General features: G+C 45.1%; 5 protein-coding genes across 7 annotated transcripts in view; 2 read left to right on the forward strand and 3 right to left on the reverse strand.

Annotated features, from left to right (window-relative positions):
* Positions 1–434: 434 nt before the first annotated feature.
* LOC109516415 (zona pellucida sperm-binding protein 4-like) lies at positions 435–3668 on the reverse strand. Its single transcript, XM_019870942.1, has 12 exons — positions 3277–3668; positions 3060–3184; positions 2754–2874; positions 2467–2601; positions 2210–2382; positions 1933–2009; positions 1723–1856; positions 1466–1649; positions 1253–1391; positions 1085–1154; positions 687–821; positions 435–608 (listed from the first exon to the last, which is right to left on the reverse strand). Exons 1-12 carry the CDS (start codon positions 3467–3469, stop codon positions 457–459), a joined length of 1638 nt encoding a protein of 545 aa, XP_019726501.1. The 5' UTR covers positions 3470–3668; the 3' UTR covers positions 435–456.
* Positions 768–8658, forward strand: wbp2nl (WBP2 N-terminal like). 2 transcript variants are annotated; one of them, XM_019870948.1, is made up of 8 exons: positions 768–876; positions 5277–5385; positions 5503–5641; positions 6126–6218; positions 6313–6513; positions 6940–7053; positions 7461–7543; positions 7636–8658. In XM_019870948.1, exons 3-8 carry the CDS (start codon positions 5503–5505, stop codon positions 7690–7692), a joined length of 687 nt encoding a protein of 228 aa, XP_019726507.1. In that variant the 5' UTR covers positions 768–876; positions 5277–5385; the 3' UTR covers positions 7693–8658. The 2 variants fall into 2 exon arrangements, with proteins under 2 accessions (XP_019726507.1, XP_019726506.1); XM_019870947.1 differs by lacking the exon at positions 768–876 and adding an exon at positions 4038–4188.
* A 249-nt stretch (positions 8659–8907) lies between these two features.
* On the reverse strand, positions 8908–13701 carry LOC109516421 (heme-binding protein 1). Its single transcript, XM_019870949.1, has 4 exons — positions 13463–13701; positions 10437–10575; positions 10083–10263; positions 8908–9774 (listed from the first exon to the last, which is right to left on the reverse strand). The coding sequence occupies exons 1-4, from the start codon at positions 13538–13540 to the stop codon at positions 9597–9599; spliced, it is 576 nt and encodes a 191-aa protein (XP_019726508.1). The 5' UTR covers positions 13541–13701; the 3' UTR covers positions 8908–9596.
* A 1613-nt stretch (positions 13702–15314) lies between these two features.
* On the reverse strand, positions 15315–16979 carry fmc1 (formation of mitochondrial complex V assembly factor 1 homolog). Its single transcript, XM_019870952.1, has 2 exons — positions 16766–16979; positions 15315–15775 (listed from the first exon to the last, which is right to left on the reverse strand). Exons 1-2 carry the CDS (start codon positions 16892–16894, stop codon positions 15572–15574), a joined length of 333 nt encoding a protein of 110 aa, XP_019726511.1. The 5' UTR covers positions 16895–16979; the 3' UTR covers positions 15315–15571.
* A 767-nt stretch (positions 16980–17746) lies between these two features.
* grin2ba (glutamate receptor, ionotropic, N-methyl D-aspartate 2B, genome duplicate a) overlaps positions 17747–27876 on the forward strand; it is a 74865-nt gene continuing 64735 nt past the window's right edge. The window contains exons 1-3 of one of the 2 annotated variants that reach the window (XM_019871012.1): positions 17747–18633; positions 24061–24144; positions 25017–25124. In XM_019871012.1, coding sequence (XP_019726571.1) covers positions 25098–25124 — 27 coding nt within the window. In that variant the 5' untranslated portion in view covers positions 17747–18633; positions 24061–24144; positions 25017–25097. The remainder of the gene's footprint in view (positions 18634–24060; positions 24145–25016; positions 25125–27876) is intronic. The other variant, XM_019871011.1, reaches the window with a different exon arrangement.

The following is a 27876-nucleotide window of genomic DNA, read 5'->3' on the forward strand; positions in this document are numbered from 1 at the left end:
GATTTGAGTAATATTGGTATTGTTCGACTCAATATTTGAAAGTTTTTGTTTTCTGCCAGATCAATTTTTAGACCGATTGCATGATTTATATTCTCTGCTTTCATCATATGTTACCGCTCTCGGATGGCCCGAACCACTTTTGAAAAGTGATGCTGACCATGGAGAAATATTCGATTGTAGCTTGGGTGAAAGCTTTATTTGATGGCTATAGAAAGACGATAGTCAAAGCTCTGCTTTATATATATATATATATATATATATATATGCTTAATATACAGTATCCAAATTTAATTTGAGCTTTTCCAAACTGAAGTAACAGCAGAAAAAAAAGCAACTCAATCTGTAGTGCATCTACAGTTGCAAGAAAGTGTCTGTGAACCCTTGCGGCTAAAGAGGCAATTGGAGTCAGAAGTCAAGCAAACGGGAACAAGGCCTTAGGGTGCAGTGAAATGTTTATTATGATATCACATCTTCAACGTGAGCCTCAGAACCTCGTGTTGCCTGTGGCTTGTGACACTTCCTGTTGCTCAGACACGATATCACCACCACCAGCAGCAGCAGCATTGTTGCCCCGATGCCAGAGAGAACAAATATGGCGCCTTTATACACTTGAGGAAAAAAAAGGACAGCATTGTTGAGCATCATATCTTGGCGACTGGTGTCGTCGTGGCTTGAGCTGGACTCACCGATGTTCTGCTGACCACACGGATCAGCCCGCTTTTTTGTGCTATTCCGACGCAGCAGAAAAGGGCCCAAAGTGACGAGCTGGGTGGGAGATGCTTCGGAGGAAGCCTCTCTTCTGCGTCTCTCGCCTTCAGATGCTAGAAGGGCAAACAGCCAAGTTTGACGAGCAAACAAAATAATTCGCAATCGATGGTGAGTATGATGCATTCTTTTCGAATTGTTTGCACGTCGCTAAATATTGATTCTGCATGGCTCCAGATCATTGAAATGGCACCATTGCTTGTTTTTGTTGCGACATTGATGGATTTCTATAAGTGTAGTGGCGGGAGTAAAAAGGTGTCCCATTTGAAAGCCCGCCACCGCAACTCTGTAGCACATAAAAGTCATATCCGGTACTCACAAACGAGAGCGCAGCGTGGCGCGCAGTCCACCTCTTTTGTGCAGAGTTCCACCCAACAATAGAAGTATATCTAATAAATGAGACCATAAAATAGCCCCAAAAGGGAGTGAGTAAGGTGTTACGTTTTGTTGTACTTTAGCAAAATGCTCATGTACTTTCACGACTTACTTCCTCAACACTTGGTTGGCCTTCATCGACGAAGGCAAAGGTCTTGACGTCAAATCTCCTGATTTGGGAATGGGAATAAATTTGACCCCGATCGTCCACAGGGACTGAACTTTTGGAGTCATCCAGGTGGTTGGGACATCTATCCAGGAGGGGGAAAATTGAAGTTAAAAGCGCTCTAGCCCTCCTGATTTTTCAATGCTGCTCATCCCTTACCCATCGTAGAGAAGCGTCCATGCAGAGTGTCGAGATGCTGGGTAAGCAAAGCAATCCCTGACATGGAGGGAAAGTGTGGGATCCGGCGATGGTTGGGCCAGAGAGATTTCCACGTAGACGGCTTCACGCAGTGGCGACATCAGAGGAAGCTGGTCCTCAGGAAAGAAACATGTGAAGGACGCGTCTAAACAGGGAAAGAGAACGGTTTGGGTTTGTGGAGTTTAAATGCGAGTGCAACCGTCTACGTGTTTTATTACCTGTGGCGATTCTCATCTGCACTTTGATGTTTCCCAGAGCAACCACAGGCGGCAGCTTGGTCACAGTGTGGAGGGAAGTCAGATTGACCGCGCGCCTCGCAGCCGATACATCATATTCACAATCGACCTGGAGACTAGAATTAATGAAGTTGGTCATTGCCGGGTAAATCTGGTCATGCGGCGGATTGCCGAGGGTGCGATAGAAATTACCGAAACGGAGTATGGTTTGTTCTCGGATCAAGCAGCTCCTCCACCTCTAACTCATAGACGACGACATCTCCCTTGACCTAAAAATCAGGTGGAGTTACTTTGTCAGCTAAATGACACCCGGTATTTTCTGATGTTGAAGGAAAAGAAACTTTTAGCATCACGCAATCAAGTGTTTGCTGCTGAGGTGTCTTTAAATCCTACTCTGCTCACGGCAACTGCTAATGTAATTGAGTCTGATGCTCGATTGACAGGTTTGTAATCAAGGAAAGTGCGCGACCTTTATCTTAACCCCACAATCCGTGACGTGAATCTTAAAGACGGCAACGTCTGGGGTGGTGAGCACAGGAACGCAGCGTGGCCGATTCTTGACCGCGAGGCTTCTCGGGCGCATAGGCGGGTCCATCTCGGTCCTTTCTACAGCAAACACAAAGTGTCCGTCCAAAGAGCAGGCTGGAAGAGATGCCAAAACAGAAGAAAAAAGCAGTTCTTTACAGACTCATTAAAAAAAAAAAAAATCCAATTTCTCAAGCTTACAATTGAGTCTGTGGTAGCATGTTGAATCCGTGGAATTGTAGCAGCAGCCATGATGGGCGCAGGAATCTGGGGACAGTCTTCGTGTCCCACATTTCACTCGGAGGTCTTTGTGGATGGCGCACTGCCCGTGGAATTCTGGAACATTTTTTTTTTTAAACACACATTTTCACCAAACAGTAAATTAAGATCGGTAGTGAGTGATGCAAAGTGCCAGCTCTACAAAAGGTGGGCGAGGTTGAGAGTGTGCTGGTGCAAGTTAAGTTTTCAGGCAGCACATCCACACTCACTCGGTGGCGGCAGCGGTGGCCTCCCCCTGGGTCTCCTTGTCAGAGGACAGCTGATGTTGACCCTGAACCATCGATCTTCTCCCGTCAGCTGCACTTGCAGTGGGACGACCACTTTACTGCCCTGAGGGCCCAAAGTCATCACCATATCCAAGTCATACATTCATTTGAATGGCTTCCCTTTTTTCAAAGAATATAAAGGAATGTAGTTAAATACACAAAAAAAAAAAAAGTATTGAAACGCGCCAGTATTTCCACCATTCTGGATAATAGTGTGAAACCGGATGAATTCATACAACATTGCTTTACCTTCACTTGAGCGTAGCAGCTGTCATACGTGCTGAAGAAAACAAGACTCTGGTTGTTGTCTCTGCCCATTTTGACTCCACACAAGCTCCCAGACCGATCCGCTGTGAATGTGGCCCCCGACTTGTCTGACATAAGAGTAAAGCGAACACAATTTTTAAAGTAAAGCAAGTAGCTTAACGGTTGTTGATGTGACAATACACACATGTGGCAATCTCACCTTTTACACGAATATCACTGATGACCTCAGAGCCAAACACAGCTTTTATTCCCCTTTGAGAGCAGCTGACTCTGGGCAAGGCAAGACTTTGCCTCTGAGATGGTATTGAGCCCTTTTCGATACACAGACAAAGTGGAGCATTGAAGGTCAAAATGCTGGAAATTAAAGAAAATGTCACAAAATTAAAATTCATCTCTTTATAGCTTTGATTGATGCTTTGTTTTATTATTTTTTTTTTTTAAGCTTTGCCCACTTTTATTTAAGGGGCCCTCGAGTTGAAGCAGGTGGGTATCACGTGACAGCCCAATTATCTTTAATTGATTAGAAGCCTGTTGGAGCCCACACAGAGACACGAAGCAACCCTTCATTAAGCCCATGTGTGCTGATGGCAGCCATTAGACGTCAAAATTAAATGAGCTCCAGAGATCCTTAGATCGATAGATATGCTAGTCAACACCACACATGAAAATAACCAGGAAAAATCTATGATTTTTTTGTAATTTTATCATTGAAATAATTTATAGAAAGAATATTATCGTACATTAAGTTGACATTCTATAACATTTTATTAAATTGTTGACGAATTAATAATTTATATTGAATAAAACAAACCCATATTCATTCCAATGTATTTTTAACATTTTATAATGAAATTTAAGTTTTGTAGTGCTCTTCAGGCTTTAGCAAGGGTGTTTCAGAGGCATGGAAAACCCACTTGAAAAAAAAAAAATTTAACAGGAAGTGACGTGTAACCAGCTGATGTCATGTCGTAACGCGTGTGACGTTTGAGCTGTTTCTTGTTAGTGGAGCACAAACAAACTCCAACACCGCCGAGTATAACAGCTACACGGCCATGGCGTTGAATAGAAATCACTCCCAAAACGGCGGAGTGTTGATTAACAATGGAGAAAGGTATGGATTTTTGTTGTTCTAATACGATTTGAAAACGAGACTATTTCTGGGTAGTTTTTTTCCCCCAATCAACATCAAGCTTAGTGGCCTAGTTTAGCTTTAGCACAACTTAGCTAACGCAGCTCTGCCGCTGACAGTGCTTACGTGATTATTTTTCCAAAGGCTATTTTAGCCGATTTTCCAAATGTGCGTTGTTGAAAATAACTTCCTCGCGGAAGCTCATCTTCGGTTGGCGTCTAAGCTAACTTTCAAAACAGGAAGCCAGTATGTTGACATTATGATCATGATTAGCGTGTTGACACTTGCTTGTCGGATAAGTCGGTGTAAAAAAATCGAGACATTCTATTATATGGGTAGTATTTTTAATTCGAAGAGACGTAGAATTGAATTACATCGTCATGAGAGGTGTTTATGGAAAGCTTCAGCTAAACGGTGCCACGGCATTCCAATACTAAGCTAAATAAGGTCAGCGACGTTAAATATCCAGACAGTGGTGGTCAACTTGACCAACAAGTTTCATTTGTTCCGGGACCAAGTAAGTAAAAAAAAAAAAAAAAAAAAAAAAAAATCCCCACCGAAATGTTTTGAAATGCCATTAATCTGTTCCACGCCCAAAACATCACAATTATTACACATTGTCAATGAAGAGAAAAATAGCAGTGCATTATATGAAAATGAGAAAATAAATACATTAGTTTTATAAAGTGTACTTGTATAATACATTTTTATTTGTGTGTTGAATGTCTGCCATTAAGGGGCGTGGCCTAGTTAGTGACATCAGGAGCAAGAGTCAGATGTTGCTGCTCTTGAGCATCTCAGTATAAGTTGTGGCAGCAGCTTCTTGGGGGTACTTCTCTGCGAGCATGATGTTTTTTAAATATATAATTTTATTATTTATTTGTGTGTGTGTGTGTGTGTGTGTGTGTGTGTGTGTGTGAAATACATGATAGGGTCAAATAAAAGTTTGTTGGCTGATACAGAAAAATTCACGTGTAGGTGTATCGTCGAGGAATCCATATCAGTAGGGTTTGGTGCCTCAAGAAAAAAAACAAACCAACACAGATTTTAATTTTCTCTTTTCTCACCAGTGTGTTAAGAGAATGTAAGAATGTGGAGCTGTCATTCAGTGACGTCGCCTGTAAAACAGAGCTACTGAAGGGGACCAAGAAAGGCACCGTGTACCTCACACCATACAGGGTACGGCACACTTTACACACAAGTCATTTGTTGTCATTTGCTCTTCTTTTCTTTGTGAAGTTGACCAAACTCTTCTCATGTGCCATCATGGCCTCTCTTTTTTTTTCGCTGGCTTAGATGGTGTTTGTGTCCAGTAATACAAAGGATTGCTTGGGGTCTGCCATGTTCCCCTATTATCTGATGAAGGGCTGCAGCATCGAGCAGCCCGTGTTTGCTGCCAACTACATTAAAGGGACAGTGTCAGCTGAGCCCGGTGGTAGGTGTCCTGTTTTTACTTTGCATGTTTTTTAGAATTTACAAACGAAACGTATATTAGTTCTGCTAGCAGTGTTTAATCATTTCACATTCTTAACTGCTGTATAGCGTAAACAGAGATAAAAACAAACAAAAGCAAAAAAAAAAACGTAAAGAGAGTTTGACTGATGTTTGACTCCACTTTGGGCACGGTGCATTTAAATAGTTTTCAGTCACGCTTGTAAATGAAGCTCGCACGCGCCTAAGGTAAGAGGAGATCTTATTTCTCCCATTGTCCACGGGTCGCGTGTCTTGCGATGAGCGCCATGTCCGCGCCGCACTTCCTGGTGCATTTGTTCTCCAAATTATATTTTGTGCCGTCGAAAGACCATCTTGCGAATGATTTATTAATAGGCGGATAGGTTTTCTGTTCAATCTTGCATCTGTGTAACCGTTGCATGCATCTTCTGTAAACACGACTGAGATGTTGTGTCATCTCACGCTAGGCGGCTGGGAGGGTCAGGCCCATTTCAAGATGTCATTCCCCAGCGGAGGAGCCATCGAGTTGGGCCAGCATCTCTTCAAACTGGCCACAAATGGTTTCTTCATGACTTCCCGTTGTTGCAATGTTCTGTTACCACACCACGCCGGTAGAATTCCTTGCAAAGCGGCTGTTACCAAATTGTCTTACAGCTTCTCGGGGAGCCCCCGCCCAGAATGGCGGCGCGTCATATCATGCCTACCCTTCTCCCGGAATGATGAACGGCTACAACCCACCTCCGCACGCTCCCCAAGTCTATCCATATGCACCCACTCCGCAGCAGAATGGATTCTACCCGCCGCCTCCTCCTCCCGCTGGCAACATGGGCTACCCTTATCCGGCAGCTGCTCCAGGTGCGCGATGCAGTTCACGTTTGCTCGTGCACACAAGACACACAGCAAGGTTGAAATTGTTAATGAGAAAGTCGTGACTTGATAGTCGTAATTGTTAGTTCGTAGCCATGTGTTGACAATCTGGCCATGTCCGAAACCTGCAAACTTGCTGTTAAGCAAAAAAACAAAACAACCAAACCCCGCTTTGAAAGTGAATAAAAAAACAAGTTAAGACAAATGAAAAAAAAAGACCAATCTCAATCTCAGCGCAATGAAATCCATCCATGGCTGCTCAGTACAATATGACTGTCGTATCAAAAGTTGAAGTGTCCATCTACGTTCTTTACTGCTTATTCCGAAGGAGAGCAATTGATGGCTAACTGCAACGTGACCTGCTCGTCATGTTAAGTGATCATTTGTGACTTTGAGACTTCTTTTGTGTTCCAGGAATGTACCCATACCCGTCGGGGTCTGACTACATGGCCCCGCCTCCCCCGTATCCAGGGCCACCTCAAAACTGGGCTGCGCCCCCTCAGAATTGGACAGCTGCGCCACCTCCAGGTCTGAACCCCCGCCTGCCCCGCTCCCCCGAGTCCTCTTCCATGTCTGCGTCATTGCACCCGTCAGATGTGATCCATCTGGCCCAAAGTGAATCACTTAAAATCACGCCGCCGAAAAGGAAAAAAAACAAAAAGAGAGGAGCTCTCATGCGCCTCAATTCAACGCAATTTAGTTCATTGGTGCTATGATGGCACAGGATGGCGGCAAAACATTACTTTTGTCTAAAATCTTCTTCAGTTTATTTCAACACGGTTCCTTGCACCAAAGTGCCACTTTTATTCCTTTGGCCCGAGAACAAAAGCACAAGCATCTGTTGTCGTGGATCTTATTAGTGCGTGAAAATGTATCGCATGTTGTGTGTGTTGAACAGTCCCTTGTCTTCCCTTGATGAGTTCTGTTTCTTTCAGGGCCAGCTAACGCCAAAGCCGCAGAAGCAGCGGGCAACGCCTACTACAATCCCAGCAATCCACACAATGTCTACATGCCCACGGTAAGCTACTTTGCCTTTATTGTCAAGTGACTTTGAGGCATCTTGGTCCCGATACACAATGACCGTTTGTATTTGTTTTTATTCCCCAAAAGGAGCTGCCTCCTCCATATGCACCTTACCCAAACTCCCCTGAAAAGAAAAACAACTGAGGCACAGGCACTTGGACACTTATTCCTTGTCTTCTGATGGAGCCCTGATTGCAATTTACGGCCTATTACAAAACATTGAGCTTCGGCTCTTACGGTAGAGTGTGGTGAAGTGACAATTTGCAACTTTCCCCACAGAATCCCCCCCCCCCCCAAAAAAAAGTCATCTGTGGCTATTTTGCTTAGTATAATAATTTTGTTGGCACGTTGTAAAGAGCAGTTTGGAGCTGAAAGGAGGCAGTGGGAAGTTGAATGTACTTTTCTCATGACAGAACTGTATCGCCACACACTTTCTTGGAGTTCATTCTTGTAGCTTTTAATAACAACCAAAATTGTCAGTGTGTTTTTGCGGTATCATTTACAGTGTTCCCCCCACCCCCACCCCACCCCCCTACTGTCTTTGAATAGAGTATTGTTAATCATATACAATAGCAGGAGTGGGTTGAATAGATTTTAGTCGTATGCCCTTGGCCTCGATGCTTCCTGATTCTCATCGTTTTTTTGCTAATAGCGTGACTTACAGACTCGCTTGCTCTCTAATGGCAAGTCATTACATTCCCCCACCGCCCCCTATATTCATTCAAATGTACATCTTCAGAAGTGTGCAATGTTCCCAGTTGACATTGGTGGCAGTGGCTCACTCGAGCGCCACTGTTCTCTTGTCCTCTGACGTTTGTGTATGCAGAGGCAAGCTGAAACCTTCCTTGTTATTCGGTCAGGACGCGGTTACCGGGTTTCACCGTTCAGAGCACAGCAGTGTTTTGCCTCTTGTCAAAACTCCCGAGGGCTAATCATGTTTTTTCCTGTTAAGCAGTTGACCCCTATTTACAGGTCTTTGCGCACCCTAAGCGGATTTCCTTAGTGTGGCTTGACGTTTGCTTTAATCATATACTGTCTATAATTGAATAATGCTTGGCTGAATTTTCTTTAACTCGAATCTAATAAATTTGTCATTTATTGATTATACTACTCTCTGAGCCTCAGCTGTATTTTATTTTTTTAATGTATGCACTTTTTTTTCTACGCGAGAGGGTCGGCAGTGTGTTTTGGCTCACGAGAATTACTGTCAATAAAATCTGCACAAAAAAAGCAAAGCCTTGCACATACATGGTCATAACTTCAAACTTTTCAATCACCTAACAGAATAACAGAGTCGTAAAATGTCATTTTAAATAAAAGTAAAGCGTTTGAGCTGTGTGACAAATGATGAAGTCGGGCTACTTGAGCAACAATATTTATTATTTTGGGACAGACAAGTTAACCCTTCCAGTTTTCACTCTTGCCATGGATAGTCGCACTACAGATGTATCACAGTCACATTTTCAGGGATGAAATTAAAAATGGAAGCTCCACAACAACGTGAAAAGATTTAACGAAAATGACCATCACAAAGTGACATGATTGGTGATCACAATACAAACTGCTCGAAAGCTAATCATATTAGAAACATGACTTCATGGGTTGAGAACTAGTTCCTAATTGAAGAACAGGATTTTCTCCAAATCATCAGTGGACTCACTTCTAATTATGCAACAAAAGAAAATACCGCTATGCTCAAGTTGTATCTGGAACTAAACAATGCTACCTTACTGCCAAACTTCAGTTAGGCTTGTCTATTTTCTCCGTTTCACTCTTCTATCTCACACCTGCCAGACAATGACTTCATATTGATGTTGCTTTTAGAGGTTGATATTCTCTATTGGTATGCGTAGCGATACATAAACCAGAGCGTACGGGACATTTTGGACTCACAAACATACAACGGCACTACTTTTTGTTCGCATAGTAAGGGGATGTGTTGAATTCAAAAGAGACAAACAATACTTAAGTCGCATTAGTGTCCGTTTGTGGGAGTGTCGGCGAAACGGTCAGTCTGGGGAAAGAAGCCAAAACGGGCAAGCGGGCGCCTACGGCTCCTCCTGTATAAACCACACCTCGTTGCGGCGTCCGTAGGGCTTGATTGGCGAGTCGTAACTGCAACAGAAGTATTGCTTGCGCTGGAATGGGGCCGTCTCACCAAGCGTGCGTGTCAAACGCAAGGCTTCTGCTCGGTACTCGCTCTCACCTGCGAAACCTCCAAATTGCCTGCGGGCGGGGGGAAAAAAACAAAACAATAGTTTGTATAAGTGTGACGTGTTAGCGGTGAATGTTTAGTCAGATAAGTTCCGACTGAGGCCTGGGTACCAAATGCACAACCCACCGCTGCTCAAATTGTGTTTACTTACTGTTCATTAATTTTTCAATGAGCTCCATGGGGAATAATGAATTTTTTTTTCCAATCAAATCTGCAACCATTGAAGCATTTGGATCAGATCTGCTTTGATCAAGCACATTTAAATGCCGTTGAATTCCGTGCCGTGCTGTGACTAAAAATATCACTGACACACGCTTACAGTGTATAGACAGTCATGCCAGGCCGCTCCTCGACCCTTATGGTACTGTCCGTGGGGGTCGGGGGGCTCTGCTGGTATACGGTAGGGATGCGGATGGCGACCACCAAACGACGGGACAGAACGCCGTCGTTCCGAGGGTAGACCGTGATGATGGTAGGTGCCGCCGTACCCATCGCCTCACCTTGTTGAAATAAGAAAAGACTTAAGTACACGGGGAACATAGTGATTTGAATGCCATTATTGTTGTACATTTTGTACGGCACTTTTCCCAGGAAAAAAAATATGCCCACATAGTCGCACAAAGTTCCAACTCGCACAACCGGCATGACGATGCACCGCTCTGAGGTGCCCTACCTTGCTCATTGCTCCCACCGATGTACATGAGCAGCTTCCTCACGAGCTCGCCCGTCACCTGGTCATAAGTGCGCCCTTCAGAGGAAACGACGGCGTATTTGGCGGCGTCGTAACGCCGTACCTCAAAGCTTATGCCATCCTAGGGGAGAACCAAAAAAAATAGGAGGTTTTAGGCATTAGTGAAATCAACCAAAGCTAAGTGCAACATTTTTTCCAGGCGTGAGGGAAACTACTCAGCTTCCCGTAGCTGCCATGACCAAGCAAAATAGGTTGGATAATGGTGAGTGCACTGACTTGTTTACAGCTGTTGAACTGTTGACCAAGATAGCATTTAACATTAGCCAAAGTAATAACACAGTCACCAGATTGACTCGAAAAGTTCAAATGTAATTTTTGTGTTTAAAGGGTTACTTTTGGAACTTATCGCATTTGAGGGTTAAAGAATGACATATAGGGTATTCTAATTGCCGTCAAGTGTCCAAAAGGCTCAAATTTGACCCAACAAACAAGTAACATAATACTTTTTTTCTGGATGAGTGCAGTCATGAGGTTAATCGGCATGATGCAGGGCCCGTTGCACTTCAAAGGCTGACTCTGTGTACGTGTTGGATGTTTGTATCTGCACAATTGCACATACGTGGTTGCGCCAAACCAGCGCGGCCCAGATAAAAACATGGAAGGGGACGACACATTTTGCACTGATGTGATTTAACGTCTCCTGTTGCCGCCGTGGGTTCACTCAGGCTACACATTATAATAGGCCCGAGATACACAACGTTACGTAACGCAGGCAAACACAACTTGCTCCCCCAGCCCCCAGCGCGCTGCGTTAACATGATGCAACCGTCTTTTCATGTGATTTCGAGAGGTTAATGTGGAGTGCGGCCACGCAGCTCCACCGCGATGCAATGACCTTAATGCGTTTTGAGGGGGTTCTGGTCACAAATGGGGCTCCCATTTCCATGACCGTGATTATCCATGCGATGAATCACTCAAGTGTTTTTTCTAAGGATGCGGCTGTAGGAATGGAAAGGTCATTCGAATGATAATCATTCTGCGAGCAATGTTTACCCGGCCTATACATATACTGTACCGCAAACTGTATTTATTCACATGATCGGAGTCGAGAAAAGAACAGCTCGCCATTTAACGGTTGCCGTCTTTTAACACGACTTCAAGTGTCTCTGTGATTTTGGATTTGTGCGTACTCTACACTGCATAGGAGGGGTTGTGTTTGCACTCCATAGTGGTCGGAAAACGGCCGGCCACCTTTGTCACACAAGAAATGTGAGTTTGAACGTATTGTAAGTAACAAGTGCAATTAACCCCTCAATCACGTGTCAGTGGATGTTTGCTACATTATCAACACTCACTGTTAATTGCAAGCTTTTTTGGGGTGCTTATACTTATCTCAAGACTTTTAATTACATCACTTTTTCATTGTGTGTGTGTGCGTGTGTGCGTGTGTGCGTGTGTGCGTGTGTGCGTGTGTGCGTGTGTGTGTGTGTGTGTGTGTGTGTAGCTCCTCTGCATTTCTTCTCGGTTTAAATTAAGTGTGTAGGGTGTCAGAGTCAGATGGGTGTCCGAGGGCTTCGGTGACAATCTCAGATTTCAGTATCCGTTGTTTAAACTCGAATTCACTTGACAGATTTGATGGACTTTGCTTTGTGAAGTCGGTGGCTCGTTCCCAAGGAAACTTGTGTGAATGTTGGGAGAATCGAATATTAGTTTTTGAACATATTTGGTCAAATAATAGGTCCACTGACATTTTGCACAATATATCGACATCCGATACAAAAGCTACATCAAATGTTTTGCCTTGACAATGACAATAATAATGCTTTGTTTTGGGTTTTTTTTTTTGCAATTGTGATTTCAAACTGAATTCACCTTTTTCTACGATATGCACAAACGTGACCCAGCTCACTGGGCTTAATTGACATCACAATAGATTTTTAGCTTACATTTTATTGAAAGCAATTAATATTTCAGTCTTATGTAACGCTTTGAAAACACTTCATCTTTCATAATCATTTCGATGCGCCCCACCGTCCCCCTCCTTCTCATGCAATGGTCATTTTGAAACACAGGTGAGGACCTCATTCTGATTTATTGATGTGTTGTGGTGTACACAAAGTTTTCTTATCCCAATGAAGGGCCAAAATCAAAATAATTTTCTATCAAAACGTAGAAATTTAGAAGATTCAGACTCTTGTCACGGTAACAAAAGGTGTACGTAACCAACAATGGCAAGAGTCAGATGCTCTTGCCAGGAGCAGTCGCGCTACTGTCAGTGTTAGCCAAAGAAGAGTGACACGAATGACACTTTTCATGACAAAGAAGTGAGTAGTCTACTCAAGAGTATCAAGGCAGTTCACTTTTAGGGACTTTATCATTGAAGCTCTTGTATTCAGGTAAAAATCAAACTTTTGTCAAGGTGGCACACGGATGTGGAAAGACTGGGTTAGCCTTACAACCCCAAATGCCCAAACATTCCCTGAGGACTTCCAAAAGATGATCACCAAAGCCTGCATGTCTCCATGCACTCGTACTTGCAGCAGCGCATTGTGGGTCAAAGGAGAACTTGGACCGATACTGAAGTCGCTGCTTGGGCATCGCTTCAGTGAACACACATCACTGGCTTTCCATCGCGCTTCTTTTCAATGCAAGAAGACGCCAAACGTCACAAGGACGCCAGTGAACAGTGATACGAAAAGGTCACGGGCTTCGCTGTGACGTCACGGCAATGGTCGTGTTCGCTCAGTGCACATCATGTGAGCCATGAGATTGACCACTCGCGGGCTCAAGTAGCTCGCGTGCGCGCGCATGTCGGCGTGCGTTCAAAAAAAAAAGAAAAAGAAATAATCATTTTAAAAAGCGTTATTGACGAAATCATTGATATGTGGGTCAGTTTAAGCCCAAATCTGACTGGTCAGAATCTGTATGCGATTTGGGTCTATTGTAAACACAATTTTTTTGATTCATGCAAGAAAATCGTTGACATGGCGGGTTTTAAAAATGCGTACCTTGGTCTCTGTGCTGAGTAGTTTATATTCGGTCTCCTCGCTGTTTCCGAAAAGCGAATTCTTGATCATTCCAAACATGTCGCACCTCCCGATCGCGTCACTCTTTTCCTTTTGCACCTACTGTATGTTGCCCCAACTCTTCTTGTCAACCTAACCTCTGCACTCGTCGCTTGTGAATGCTGCTTTAACTTCACTTGGACAACGGTGAACGTTTTTAGGCATCCGCTTGGTTGTTTCGGTGTGCGCGCAGCCTCCTCCTCAAGTCATACTTCTGTGCGCCTTCTGCGGCCACAAGTTGGAGATGCTCGCTGCCGGAGAGAGACAGAGAGAGAGGGAGCCTCGCTCTTCCTCCGCCTTTCTCACACTCCTCTCCGAGCAGAGAGGAGTGTATGAATATGAACTTCTCTGTATGAATTTTTAAAAATCTGAAATTTTTTCCAGTGAACTTATTATTAGTTGTATTAGCTATAAATATGCATATTCGTCAAGTTCCCACTCATTAAAAATAAACGAAATGAAAAAGACGATGTAGTGTACACGTAAACAATAAAATCTACTGCGACGCCCTTGCCTCAGTCATGGTTGTTCCATCCAATCCCTCCCACGGCTCCCAGACTGGACTCTGAACGTGACATCTCCAATGATACACACACAGTCGTGGTGTCAATATTTGGATGAAACCAAAATACTGTCATGATCACCTGTTCGTGTCCAGCGGGTGGCAGTGGCGTTCCCGGTTTTCCTGCTGCACACCTGTCTGGCATCACACTTATTGGGACTATTTCAGGACCTCATGGACCCACGTCAAGCTGTCGCCTTGCTCAAGTGCAGTCCGTCTACTCTAGATGCTCTCTTTTTACTCACGTTCCATTTTTTGGGCTCTTACCTTCCCTTACATTCTTCGTTATTCGAGTAAGTAGTTCTTGGTGTGTTTCAGTGTATCCACGGTTAGTTCTTCACGCGGTTTGGTCAAGAACAAGATGTTGAGTTGCTTTGCTGTGTCTTGTGTTTAGCAGAACTCATTTATTGCTACAAGAAGTAAATACTGCAACCGTCTTGGATTCATTTCTTTCGCTCACTGTGCTCAGCGATATGCTGACTTCTCTGTCCTTTTTTTTGGGTTTTGTTTTTTGTTATGACTGTGCTTCACAGACACGGTCGTGTGTCAAACCCCATCCTTATACTCTCCGCTTATTTGTGCATTAATTGTGACACAAGCCTTTGGTCTGTCAGAATGCATTGGACCGTTTTTGAGTGCGCGGAATGTGGGCAATGCATGGGTGCTTGCCTTACTCCCGGTGTCACCGTGAGTTGCTTGGCTTTGGGGTCATTCGATTTAAATTCACTCTGAAAGCCATGTTAGTCATCAGTGGGATAACAGGAGGGGGGGGGAGGGGGAACAAAATGGGGAGATTAATGGCAAAACGGTGCAATGGAAAACTGACTGTCACTGTGGGCGAAGTGAGAAAGCAATGAATGGATGAGTCTGAGCCTAAATGGGCTGGGAGGGACAACTTGGTCAAGCACTGACCTGAATTCTCCAATAGAAAATGTCTTTTGGAAGCTGTGAATTTCTGACAATGCTGCCCTCGTGATTATTTCTGTTTTAAGAAAGCACAAACTATTTTGATGCACATCACAAAGCTCTGGCATTTGAACATTGTGGTTAGACATTTTAAAATAAAAGTTAACACGTCACATTTTATGATTCCATTTTTTTATATGCATATGAATGCATTGTAACTATTCGAAGCACTTTATGATTCCTCTGATCAAGCACATGTAGTGGAGGCATCGGAGAGATATTCTATGCAATCTACCATTGCTTGTTTTCTAAAGAAAGCAAACCAAATATTAGGTGATGAATAGTTTAATTGAGAACTGAATCAAAGTCAGACACTTCTTTTTTTTTTTTGTGAATGTCTGCCATCACTTTTGAACATTTAAAAACATTTGCAGGATCAAAGCAAAAGGTGGATTCAGAATTCATGTTTCCCCCCCATACGTCCTCCCTGGATCATAAGGTAGAGTCGATCGCCTTTGCCCTTCTTGAATAACACTTATCCCTTTTTGGAGGTTGCTGTTCACGAGGCATCAGTTCTTCCACCGTCACTTCTCCCAGCCTTTGCCTCCTGGCTGAGTGGGCAACCTGAGCCCCACCAGGCCCGCCACATCTTCGGGATTGCGCTCTCCCTTTGCATGGTAAAGGTTGTGCAGGGCTTGGTGGTTCCGGGAGGATGCCAGCAGACACAGATATGTTTGGGAGGCATGGAGCGCCTCCTGCTGGGCACGGCAGTACCTCTCTCCTGTCACCTGCGGGACAGGAGAATTGATTAAAAAAATGCCGTTAATCACACCTGACAGGAAAAGGACATTTGTAGAAGGGGGGAAATTAACGAGTGACGTCACCAACAGATATGCAATCTTTACCAACTTTTCTCAGTCAACATTATTCTGCTTTATCTGACAGAACAAGTGATGGTGACATTAAGCATTTGGCCCAGTCCCCGTGGTTTCGCATATACACTATAATGTCCCTGGGTCATTTTGGGAGTTTCAACAAATACACACTGAAAGGCTCGAGTCTTCCCCCGAGCCGTTTTGCACCACTGCACATGCGGTCAGCCAGCGATGGTGAGTCTTGTTCTCTCAAGCATTCATAATCGGAGCAATAAAAGTGTTGCCATGAAAGATTATCAGAAGGTGTGCTATGGGAAATGATCCAAATTCAATTCGTTGGTCCAAAAATATTTATTGACTTAATATATTTGTATCCAGGCAACTGTAGATGGCAGGAAGTAGAACTAAACTGTTCCCATTTACACAAAGCAAGACAGTAAAAGCGTTGTGTTGAACTAGATTTCACATTTGTGTGTGTGCGTTGACCGTCATTATTTCAGTATCATGTAGAGTACTTTCTGATTTTTTGGGACATGGCCCGGCACGAAGTAAGCGTGATTGTCACCGTAATCATTACATTTACATGACTCCTCAACTGGATATCAATGCAATGTGCACGTGTGCCAAATAAAGTGTCCACTCAAGTGTACAGTTTTACACTGGATTGCACTGTACGGTACTGCGCAGCAAGTTAGCCGTTAGCATGCCCTTGTGTTGCGCTGGAGTCACATGAAACCAAAACATATGTTCTTAAAATGGCCAGTCGTATACATGAGGTATTAAAGCTTCTTGAGCCTGAAAAATGTAGACGCATGTAACAAATAGAGGAAAATGCCACTAAAGGTGGACTTATTATAATATAATAACTGGCGGAAGTAAAACTGCATGTAAGAGAAAACTTGCCTGATTTTTGCGAAATTGATCCGTTACGTAGTTGTACGCCAGAGACTGCTTGTAATTTTGTCCTTGCATGGCCCGCAGTTCTTTGAGAATTCCTCTGTAGACGCGTAAGGAGGACGGCGAAGCTGCCATCTTCGGATAACTTGTGATTGTCAAGCGATGCCTGCGCTCACCAAACCAGACCAACTCAATCTAACGTCGCATCATCGAGCAACCATGTCCACCACAGGGCGGCGATGTGTCGCCTGCACATCATCACCGGGCACACCTGCCTTGATTGTGTTTCCGGACGGAGAAAGGTAACGCAAACTTTTCAGAACAAATGAGACACTTGTGCTTTCTGTTGATGTTGACATGTTCGCAATAGAGTGACCAAAGTTGGCGCAAAGACTGCATTTGTCTTTTCTTGTGTGGCCATCGTGTTTTTGCCATAACTAGCAGTTAGTACCTTTACGCTATCGAGTTCGGTCTGTGCAAACTCACTTTGTCTTGGAGCTCCAAATAAAACCAAATGAGACGGACATGTATTCAGCGTGTCCCAGCCTTTCACTGTTTATGTATGTATTTTTAAAAAAAATATATCACATAAATGTAAAATAGACGAAAATAAAATAGTCGACCAGCTTCACTCATGATTGCTCATTTTGAGTGAAAACTGAACAGGTGGTTTCCGAGGTTCAATCTAAAAAGTTCTACATAAGTGTAAACAAATACGCTTAACCGTGCTTCTGATCAGAATCGCCCCAATATTTCTGGTTTTATGGACATTAAGAGTTTCCCTCATCAGGTCGATCCAGGTAAATTCATCTGCAGTGTTTGAGCTGATGTTCCGACCAAAGCCTCTAGGGGGAGCCATTCTCTTATGAATTTGAAACAGCGGTTGGGTTCCTCGACATTTCCAGGCTGCCCTCCGCTCGCTTTTCTCCCACACTCTTTCAATGAATACTAATGCAGCGAATTGGGCCCACCTCCCTTCCTCCCATCTTTTCGCAGAGATGGGCGGGAGAGGGGAGACAGAGCAATTCCAGCTCCACATCTTTTCCTCATGAGGCAGGTAGTGCTTGACTGTCCGCCTTTTTCCTCCCACTGTGTGTTGCTGCCGCAACAATGTCTTACCTGTGTGAGTGGCGCCACACGTCCAAGCAGAGTTGAGGGACAGAGGACACCCGCGCCTGCTTTTTCCTCATCTGGATGGGAAGCTATTTTGGCGGGGGGGAGAGAGAAGAGAGCAGAAGGCAGCCGGGGAAGGGGAACAACTGGCACTCGCCAATTCCCCCTTCCGCACATTAACCGGAGACGACGGAGGCCACTGGAGTATTTGCTTTTATCTTTCGTTTTCTCTTCTTTTTTTTCCTCATCGCACTGCTGGGAGGTGCTTTGTCTGTTCATTTGCTGGCTCTCTCACTTCTCTGTCTCCTCATCTATTTTGCCATTTACCTGGTCAACAATTTTTTCTATTTATGAGCCAGACAAGGAGAGTGAGAGAGAAGAGATTGGAAGGGGATTTTTTTCCCTCCCCTTTTTATCTTTTTTTTTTTTTTTTTTTTTGAAATCCCCTCTCCATTCATTCCCTCTCCCCTCTCAATTGCTTTCACCTCCAGCCCCTTTCTTTCCCTGTGCAGCCCACGCTCCCTCCTCCCTTCACCGCCTCCTCCTCTCGATGCCACTCATTGTCCGCTCATAACTTGGGATACTTTTTCATTCCAGCCAAAGTGCAAATTGCTTTACCTACCATGAAGACGTTTTAATCGGCTCCCCTCTCTTTTGTACTTTTTTTTTACTTTTGTACCTTTCTCTATTTTCCATGTCCTAGTTTGTCCTCCTTCCGCCCAATGCGTCCTTTTTTGGGCTCTTCTTAAATCTAACAATAGGTAGGTCTTTTTTAGTGTTGACTGTCTGTCACCCAGTCTTGTTTTCTCGTGCCAGGAATGTTTTTGAAAGTCCGCTGCTGAGCATTTGCTATGCGCACCTTGACACACGTACGCACACACTTTGACTGCCGTTGTCATATTCTTGCCTCCCGATCATTCTGTTGTATTTCTTGTTCTGTTTGACTGCAATGACATCCAAGGACCGCCTCCTCCTGCCGTCGCCATTGAACCTCATTCCGGCAGCGTTGTCATTTCTGTGTTACTGCACAAACAAACAAACAAAACAAAAAAAGTCTGCTCTTGTGCATTCCATAAAACATTGGAACATGTCTCACACCTTCCTCCTCCCATGTGCCACCTTAGCCGCCGAGAGCCGGCATCCGACATCCCCCAACATCTGTTCAGTGGAGGATGTGTTCATTCGTGATCATGCTTTTGCAAATAAAATGAGGCTTATATTCAAAGTGAGGAACGTGACAGGTCAAACAGTTTGTTCTAGACAAGCACTGAGTCTTCACGTTGGCTGCCATCTGTGTTTCGACACTCCTCTATCCCCCCCCCCCCGCCCCCAATCTCATTCCCCCCCATTCCACCCACGTTCCATCTCACATTGCTCTCAACTGACTCTTTTCTACAGACAGACTGACACGAGCTTTGAAAGAGAATGGACTAGGAGGAAGAAAAAAAAAAAGCCGTGATCACGCAGAGGCTTTTTTGCCCCCCATTTTCCTTGCAATTATCAATATTTTTAGTCCCTTTGCTACAATATGGCACCTGTTTTCATCTCCATCATCTAACAATGTGACACGTATGGATTAATTTCAGTTTGTTTTGCTCATCGGCCATCTTAAAATAATGTCACGTCTCGCCACGCATACTTTGTCTTGCTCGTGATCAGAGTAGTTGCTATTCACTTAGCGGAGCTCTGATACAATTCAATTATCATTATTATGATTATTGCAAGACAAGGAACAGCTGGTTAATGATTTTGTGAAATTCATTTTTGGAGGTCAACCCGTTGGAGGGAAGATCAAGGGGGTCATTTTGTTTGCGTGTGTCTGTGTGAGAGCGAGTGCCCGCGTTAGGTACACAGACTCACAACGTGCCAAAGATGCATAGACAAATTGAAGCCAATCACAAAACTCCTTTTGCCGTCTACCTCATTTTTTTTTTATTTTTAAATTTCCACTTCCGCCCGCTAGGGGAGGTTTAATGGTTCCACTGCCCAGTATATGAAGATAATGAATGACAAAAATCGGACGATTGGGAAACAATTAGCCCCATATGGGCACGCTGGATGGAGCATTTTTTTATTTTATTTTTTTTGGTCTGTGGAATTTCCATTTCAAATCTTGGATATCTAATTCCAAATATAAAAATTCTAGCTGTCACTAACGGGATTTTTTTTTTTTTTTTTTTTGGGACGCAAATGGACTGAAGCTGCTTTGCCGTTTTCATCCTTTGTTGGATTTCACGAATAGATTGAAGACCCAAGCAGCGTCTGTGTCGAATCGATAACGCTGATTCGTTCGATTACTCCTACCAACACAATCGATTGAGTCTATTTTTTTTTTTTTTCAATAGGTGAGTACGCTGCTTGGAATTCACTCATGCTGATCATATTTACTTTATTATTTATGATGAATTATTATTCAATATTTTGTGAGAAAGAGAGAGAGAGAGATGGATGGATGACTGTTAGCCTTTCATGCACCCTGTAACCTGATAACACGATAACCCATGAAGGGTTAAGGTTCGTTGAATCAAGCATATTTCATCTTTTTGGAACTCTTTCAATCTACTGGACAGCAACAGTCACGGACGAGCTCGCCGCAATCACTTGATCTGCTTAAAAGCTTGCAAAACGTGAGCGTGACGGCGAACCTATCGTGTGAGACGTTCACCGTGTCAGATGCAAAATGTACTTTCGCACTCGCTCTTACTTGGCCAGACACGCAGCCATGTCAAAAGTGCGGCCGCGATCGACCCCTTTTTCTTTTGATTAACTCTCCGGTCGTTGACATCAGTTTGGATTTACACCGTGTGTGCGTGTTTGTCTGCAGTCGAGGTTATGACTGCGCCTGGGAAATTCACCTGGGACCTGCTCTCATAACGTTGGGATCGTTATCGATTGTGTAGGCGCACATGTGACCGTTGGAGCTGAAATATGGCTGCATTAAGGAAAGGCAACTTGTCTCTCGACTCTGTCACAGCTGCCGTGAGACAAAATGGACGCTTCGTTTGGAGCGCGAACGCCTCTGTGACGCTTGTCTCAACACGGCCTTTCAAGTTTTCGGAGGGAGCAAACTTTGTGAGGTGCTTGCAACTCTTCTGCTGGGATTTGACCGTGACTGGGATATGAATGTTACGTCCCACTTACAAGATGCTGTGATAAAAATTGAAAATAGTTTGGCTTTATGCAAGTCTCGAATAAGACATTGTCTTCTGTACTCGAGGCGCTCCTACAAAGCAAATGCAGACATTTTGGACATTTTTTAACGTTTTCAGTGCATCTGGCCAGCTCTGCGCAGGGGACGCTGCAGTCCTTGAGCTGAGAGTGTCTGCTTGGAAAAGTGGAGGAATGTCGGCTGTAGCTTAGCATCGCTTCCATTTGAACAGAGAGGACATTTGATTTGCCGAACCGGGAGTCTTGTCGATCATTTGAACTGCCTCGCCTGTGCTTTATTGCCTTGGTCATCATTTGAGGAATGTGCAAAATTATCTCTGGATTGGTGTCAGTGTGATGATCTTTGGTGTACCCTCCCCCCACCACCAAAAAAAAGACAAAATGCAGAATTATTTTAATACATTCATGACAATCGGCACATCTACTTTGGAAATAACGTTGGATGTCAATATACAATCCTACGGCCAGAGAAATCTTTGTACGTGCCTTGATATTGTCGTGCTGCCAAAAAAAGTCCCTCTTGGGAGAACAGAGATTTGGGCTGCTCCACTGTCTACTCCCATCCATGTTCGACATTGTGCTTAAATGGAGGCGGTATGTCGGTACAACATGGAGCTTCTTTGTTGTGGTCGAAAAACAAAGAGTATTTCATGATGAATTCCCGTCCTCCGCCCCCCCGGGACTGTTTAGTGTTTTAAAAACTGCTCTCAAAGCTTATGCGGAAAGAGAAGTATGCCCGAAGAGCCTTGGGCCGACATGATCTTTATCGATAAACGGGCCAAGAGGGGAGACGGCAGGAGAATACTAATCTCCCGCTGCTTCCTTTTCCTCCCCGCGTTCTTCCGATGTGACGTATCGCATGTCCGGCTTCTGAGGACTCGATCAGCCTTAATTAAACCGTCGCAAATTGAGCACTTGGTTATGCGGGGCGGCGCAAAAAAGACCCCAGAAGAACTTGTCTCCTTAAATGAACGATTACATCTGCAGAGCTACATGGATTGTTAGTCTTCCATAACGTGTGTGTGTGTGTGTGTGTGTGTGTGTGTCTTGCACGGTGATTAAAGCTTATGTGGGCCAAGGAGCCAACTTAAAAACTAAATCTGGATTTTATTGGCACACTCCCTTCAAGCAGGCGGAATATAGGTCATAATCTAATATAAAAAGGCTGCTCAATAATTCATCGGAGCTGATTAAAAGACGACGTATCGATGCAGACGACTGTCCGCGAGAAGCGACGCGTGTCCTTAAAAGCAACAGTTGAGCTCCTTTTGTGGCATCTGCATGAGACCAAAGACGTTTTTCGGTGAGCCGTCTCGGTCTGCGTTTACGTGTTTTTTTTTAGCGCGTGGCGTTTGTTTGCGCAACGCGCCGACGTTTGTACGCGTTGGGCGAGTTTGCGTGCGGCCCAATCGAGCTATTAAATATGAACAGAACAATCTGTTACCCTGCAGCCAAGCGTTTATTATTCAATGACATATGTCACTGAATAATTTCTTCACCCCAAAGTATGGCCCGCGCTCTGCCAGCTTTGGCGACGGCGTGGTGCGGTTTGGCAAAATGACGACGAGTGTCCACTTGGCTCAGTTGAGATCAGATTTGGACTCCTTCCAAGGTTCAACGCATCTGACCTGAAAATGTGTTTCGTTAAGTGTGCCTTCATTAGGATAAGCGCCATCTTATCAAGCTGATCTGAACAAACAAATCCCGGGTCGGGTCTCAGCCCCGAATTGATTCCTCTTCAGACCGGGCTGGACAATCGGCTGCGTTCATTGCTGTGCGCGGCGGCGGCGGCGGCGGCGGCAGTACCGTCGATATTCTTCTGCTTGCTCTCTTTTCTACTTTCACATTCTCGCTAATCATGTGTAATTTACGACCGCATTGTGGAGGATGAAAGGGAGAGAACTTTCACAGAGATAAGAAAACGAAGCTGCGTAGCCCGCACGAGAAAATTGCTGACTCTCGAGCGCTCCAACTCCAGATAACCGATAGGACGACGACGGCGTCAACTTGTGGAGATAGAGACAAAGTCATCAACCGAGTCTTGAGCAGCCCTTTTGTTAGGAACACAATACCGCGTTTGGCATGGAGGTATCGTTCAGGAAAAAAAAAAAAAAAAAAAACATCAGCCGTAACCTTCTAGAATGATCTTCACAATGTGACATCACTATCTATACCGGTTCAAATTTACCGACACTAGCGGACGTCCTCACCCCAGCTGGCGTCGCATCCAAAGTGACTCTCGTGCCGCCCGGCCTGGATTTTAACCTAGCGACCTTGAACGGCGGCAAGAGGATTGCGATTTGCATTCGGGCTGACCGTCGCGTTCGAACTCGCATTCCTTCACGTGTAAATGAGGAAATATTCCCCTGATGGACTTCCGCAGACTTTCAGTCCGCACGTTGAAGCGAGTTGGAGCTGTCTTGGCAGCTCTTCTCGGGCATTCTTAGATAGATGACGTTGTTCTTTCATTTGTCGGCCATGCATATGAGCTATGCCTGAGCGGATTTGATCGAAGCCGCTCATTAGTGGAGACGGGGGGTGGTTGGCGATGAACGTGGAGACAATTTAATGCAACTGTACATCTGGAGCAAAATGGATCATTTACCCGATTGGGCTGCTTTTCTGTTTTGAGTCAGCTCAGCAGTTTTAGCCTTTGCCAATCTGCACGCACGCACGCACGCTCGCGTGCTCACACACAGTTGACTCCGGGGCGTTATGAGACGCAGTTAAACAGATTAAGGCTGAATGTAGCTGTTTGTTTATTTTTTTTTGTTGTTGTTGTCTCCAAGTGGCCTTCACTGTGTTTTTCCATTTTATTTGAAACTCGATAACACCACGGGGGGTGGGGTCTGTTTCAAATAACCAAATCGACGTGTGTTTGTTCGCTCGTTCTAAGTCAAACAATCTTCAGGCGGCAGGTTCAAATGTTGCAGCGGGCACGAACGGCTCTTGAAAGCGTCGGTGACCCCCTGGTAACCCTCTGTCCTCCTTGTGCCCCTTTTAAAACAGCGGACTGGCAGACGTCAGCTCGCTGGAGCAGAAGAAGCTGCCTCCCGTGGAGTACGTTTACCTTGAAATTGCCGCTTTCCCCCTTGAAATTGCTGGTGAGTTCTCAAAGCGACATCACCCGCGTCATTACGAAGGAAAGTTACCTAGCAACCTTCTCACCTGTTCATTCTGGACATCTAATATTGGCAAAATTAATGCCTGCATGCTCATGAGTTGGAGAGGTGTCAATTAATTAATCAAGAAGGCAAGCAAGCGCACAATAGTGATAAAGTGCTGTTGTTCAAAAAAAAAAAGATTTAGTCCTCCAAATGTTGTTTTATCCTCTTCTGAGTCCATTCAAGTCATTTTTCGATTAATTGGCTGATGATGGATGCTATCGTTCAAGTTTATGAGACGCGCTTCTCGCTTGAAACTCTCCTTCGTCACCCGTAATTTCTAATCACGGTGACATGACATCACAAATCGCACCTCCGACTGATTGAATACTCGTTCGGTTCGTTGCCTCCTGATGATAAATACTTGAACAAATACCGGTCACAAGACGCGTTTGGGACGACGGCACGTTCTTATCAAATCTGCAACTTGAAATCTGGCGTGTTCTGCTTTACGTCGTGAGCGGCCGTGCCCCCACAGGTCGCACTTGAACTCGAAGAGAATGAGAAATTCTGGAAGCGGTTCAGCAAAGTAGCTCTGAGCATCCGAGGCGGGTCGGGGGGAGAGTGCACATGCCTGAGGAATGGAGGAAAAGTTTTCAAGAAGAAGGGCGATGTGCAATGTGGTGGGATCGATGGAGGAACCAAACTGTCCAGCCCTAATTAGAATCCTGTTTTTTTTGTTTTTTTTTAATCAAATGTAGAAACCATCTTTGTTGCTATGGCGTCCGTGTTGCATTGAGCGCGCCCAGTATGGAGCTTCTAAGCTAGTCGGCGGTGATCAATAATCATCTCCTCTCTTGTGTTGATTGTAGTGCAGCCTCCCTCAGTCCGAGGCTATGAGAGGGAGAGCGGAGGCCCAGGCTGCACCATCATGCTACTTCTGAGACGAAGGGATGAGACTTGGGCCCACAAAACACAAGGTAAGACCAAACAAATGCACGGAGCCTTCTCTTTCATTCAAGGCGTTTTGCGGACTCGTCTCGCGATAAGACGCGCGGCTTTTTTTTTTTTTGTCTTTTTCTATCTGCGTGTGACTACTCCAAAGCTCATTGACGGCTGCTTCGAAGTCCCGCAGCCTTCTTGTATCTCGTCGCGTGCTCAAGGGTTAGGATCAAGGTTCAAGGTGGAATTTACGGGGGAGTGCTTTTTCACGGTGTGCGCTTTGATCAATGCCCCTTGACTTGATCCAGCACCCATCGACCTTCGCGCTCCTTCACGTGACGATCGATGAGGATTTGTTGAGTGTTCGCCCGTTGATGTGTGTCGTGTGGCCTTTCACCGTCCGCTTTCGTTCTGTCATTCATGTGGACTATGAAAGAAAGGAGGAGGTTCTCTTTGTTGGGGTAAGACATTATTCTTTTTAGCTCTGGACCAAATTGTGCAGATTGAGCTCAAGGGCGGTCATTATCGCATCCGGCGCTTTTTGTTTCGTTTTCTCACACATGAATCCCCCCCGTTGCATTTTTGGGGTGAAAAAAAAATGCTGGTTATTCCGAAATGATTGATTTGTTTGACACCACATGCTTCTATCGAGTGTCCTCCCGTGCACTGTTCAGAAGCCGAACTGTACCGGAAATAGAGCAGGGGAGCGTGAGTTTTTGTTTGGTTCTCTTTTTGTAAAGCGGGGCTGTAAACTGTTGTGGGGTCTGCGCACCAACAAGGCAGTCGTAACACACTTCCTCTTATTACTTAATCGTCTGCCTTGGCCGGCTTTGGGTGTGGGGGGGCACGGCGCGAAAATGAAGTGCCTCTGCCTCGGCCCGCTGTCATTAGCTGAAAGTCACACAGCTCCGTGGGCTAATGCTGACGCTGCACCGCGGCTACAACCGACTTACATCATGAGACATTACCATATAGATGAATTGACTGCACTATTGCGTCGCATAAACGGTCATCCTCGCTCCTCGGAGGGGGGAAAGGAAAAAAAGTGCCACGAATGGTGGTGTTTGGGCCCCCCGGAGGCTTATTTCGTCTCGTCTGATCGGACAGTCTCCAAATAGCGTCACCTCGCGGTGGCTTCGGTCCTGAGCCTGAAGCGATTCTACGATCAGAACTTTCCGACAATGAAACTTACAAGCCTTACGAAAAATACTTTTGTTAAAAGGCCGAGTAGCCTCGTTTGTATGCGAAGTCATTCGCGATGAATCAGCACATACTATAAAACCTGGTCTAGGTTTGGAGCCTTTAGTTCAGGGGTTCTCAAACCAGGGTCAACCCCCCCCCCCGCCCCCCCACCCCTCCACACACGATTGGCAGGCAACCAGTTCAGGGTGTCCCCTGCCTACTGCCCGAAGACGGCTGCGATAAGCTCCAGCACCCCAATTTTTTTCCCCAACAATTTTTGTCCTGCATATCATTCCAAATCTGCAAAAAAAATGATTTAACCTCTAGTGCAATTATAAGACTTGGTGTAAGTGCAACTAAGACATCTCTCTGCCATCTGTTGGTGAATGGTGATATTACAACTTTAAACTATCGGCGATCCCTGCATATTCTCGGTTCGGCACCTGCGGATTTGCATCTTCACAGATTTCTTTTTTAATTTTATTTTTTCCAGTTTTTGTTTTTTCATGAAACCACGCCCCTCCCCCCCATTTCTTAATATTGTTGAATAAATGAAGAGGTCACTCAGAGTGCGGTTGCGGGCCGGCCACCAGTTGCCCCTCCCTGCCTTAGATCTCTTCAAAGATTTCCTGGTTTAGCGTCACAAAATGCCCGCTGTGGAAAAGGTCATTCCAACAAAACAGCCAGTGGTGGTTTTTGCACTCCGGTATGCTCATCTTTGATTGATCAGATGCAGCTTTTGATTTTGCAAAATGAAATTACATGTCATAGCCCGAGATTTGGGATGGACCCTTTGATGAATGTCTGCGCATCTAAGTACTGCTCTAATGCATTTCTCTTCATCTCCGCTCCACTAAGCAGAATTTTCTTCACCGCTATAAAAGCTGCACTGGACAAAATAAATCAGTATATTCTCGAAAGAGGGGCGCAATCTGAACCCCGGCATCGGATTTGATGGTTGCGCATCACGGGCTGCGCCACAGGGCAGAGGACAGCGCTGTTTGTAATGTGACTTAAGACGAAACGGCCAAGCGTGGTTACTGACCCCTCCGCCGTCCTCGAGCGTTCGCCGCTTTTCGAGGGGAGCAGCGCCAGAACGCCACCGCTGGCCACGCTGCTCTTCCAATATCATTGCTAATTCCCCCGTTGCTCGGGAGGCCTCAACCGACTCCGGCGAACTCCGCAGGCTCCTTTGCTCTTCGCCGGAGGGCTCTCAGCCTCGCTCCCTCCGAAAGGCTCCCCGAGACCGAGCTGGGCTTGCGCCAGGACGTAATGCAAAAGTTATTGATTGGGTTGCGTTAAGGGAAAAAAAAATGCCCGCTAGGAAGTAGAGGGGAAGAAGGGGAAGAACTCGCAGTGGGAAGCTAATGCCACTCTGCGGGTCTTTGGCCTCCAAGTGGCAAAAGCTCGGGAATGCGGGAGGTTCGCTGCAGAGAGAAGGACAAAATGGGACCGCATGAAAAAGAAGTTGCATCACTTCTTTTTGTCACACGTCGTCCAGCAGTAAAATGTTGCATAGGTGCAATGGAAACAAAAAGAAAGGGGATACAACCATTGTAGAATTTGTCGAATTCTGACTGATTGACAGTGTGGTGGTGGTGGTGGGGC

The sequence above is a fragment of the Hippocampus comes genome, unplaced genomic scaffold (genome assembly GCF_001891065.2).
Source record: "Hippocampus comes isolate QL1 unplaced genomic scaffold, H_comes_QL1_v1.1 scaffold343, whole genome shotgun sequence".
In the NCBI taxonomy this organism is placed as follows: Eukaryota; Metazoa; Chordata; class Actinopteri; order Syngnathiformes; family Syngnathidae; genus Hippocampus; species Hippocampus comes.

Excerpts from the sequence above, each read along its gene's own strand:
- LOC109516415 (XM_019870942.1), bottom strand. The coding sequence starts at position 3,469 with ATGAATTTTAATTTTGTGACATTTTCTTTAATTTCCAGCATTTTGACC. Across the intron at positions 1,857-1,932 it reads ACAAACCATACTCCGTTTCG|TCTCCAGGTCGATTGTGAAT; the intron begins GTAATTTCTATC and ends CATTAATTCTAG. Across the intron at positions 1,650-1,722 it reads GCAGATGAGAATCGCCACAG|ACGCGTCCTTCACATGTTTC; the intron begins GTAATAAAACAC and ends TTCCCTGTTTAG.
- wbp2nl (XM_019870947.1), top strand. The coding sequence starts at position 4,130 with ATGGCGTTGAATAGAAATCACTCCCAAAACGGCGGAGTGTTGATTAAC. Across the intron at positions 5,386-5,502 it reads TGTACCTCACACCATACAGG|ATGGTGTTTGTGTCCAGTAA; the intron begins GTACGGCACACT and ends TCGCTGGCTTAG. Across the intron at positions 6,219-6,312 it reads CTTCAAACTGGCCACAAATG|CTTCTCGGGGAGCCCCCGCC; the intron begins GTTTCTTCATGA and ends ATTGTCTTACAG.
- LOC109516421 (XM_019870949.1), bottom strand. The coding sequence starts at position 13,540 with ATGTTTGGAATGATCAAGAATTCGCTTTTCGGAAACAGCGAGGAGACC. Across the intron at positions 10,576-13,462 it reads TACTCAGCACAGAGACCAAG|GATGGCATAAGCTTTGAGGT; the intron begins GTACGCATTTTT and ends GTTCTCCCCTAG. Across the intron at positions 10,264-10,436 it reads CGGTGGGAGCAATGAGCAAG|GTGAGGCGATGGGTACGGCG; the intron begins GTAGGGCACCTC and ends TATTTCAACAAG.
- fmc1 (XM_019870952.1), bottom strand. The coding sequence starts at position 16,894 with ATGGCAGCTTCGCCGTCCTCCTTACGCGTCTACAGAGGAATTCTCAAA. Across the intron at positions 15,776-16,765 it reads ATCAATTTCGCAAAAATCAG|GTGACAGGAGAGAGGTACTG; the intron begins GCAAGTTTTCTC and ends CCTGTCCCGCAG.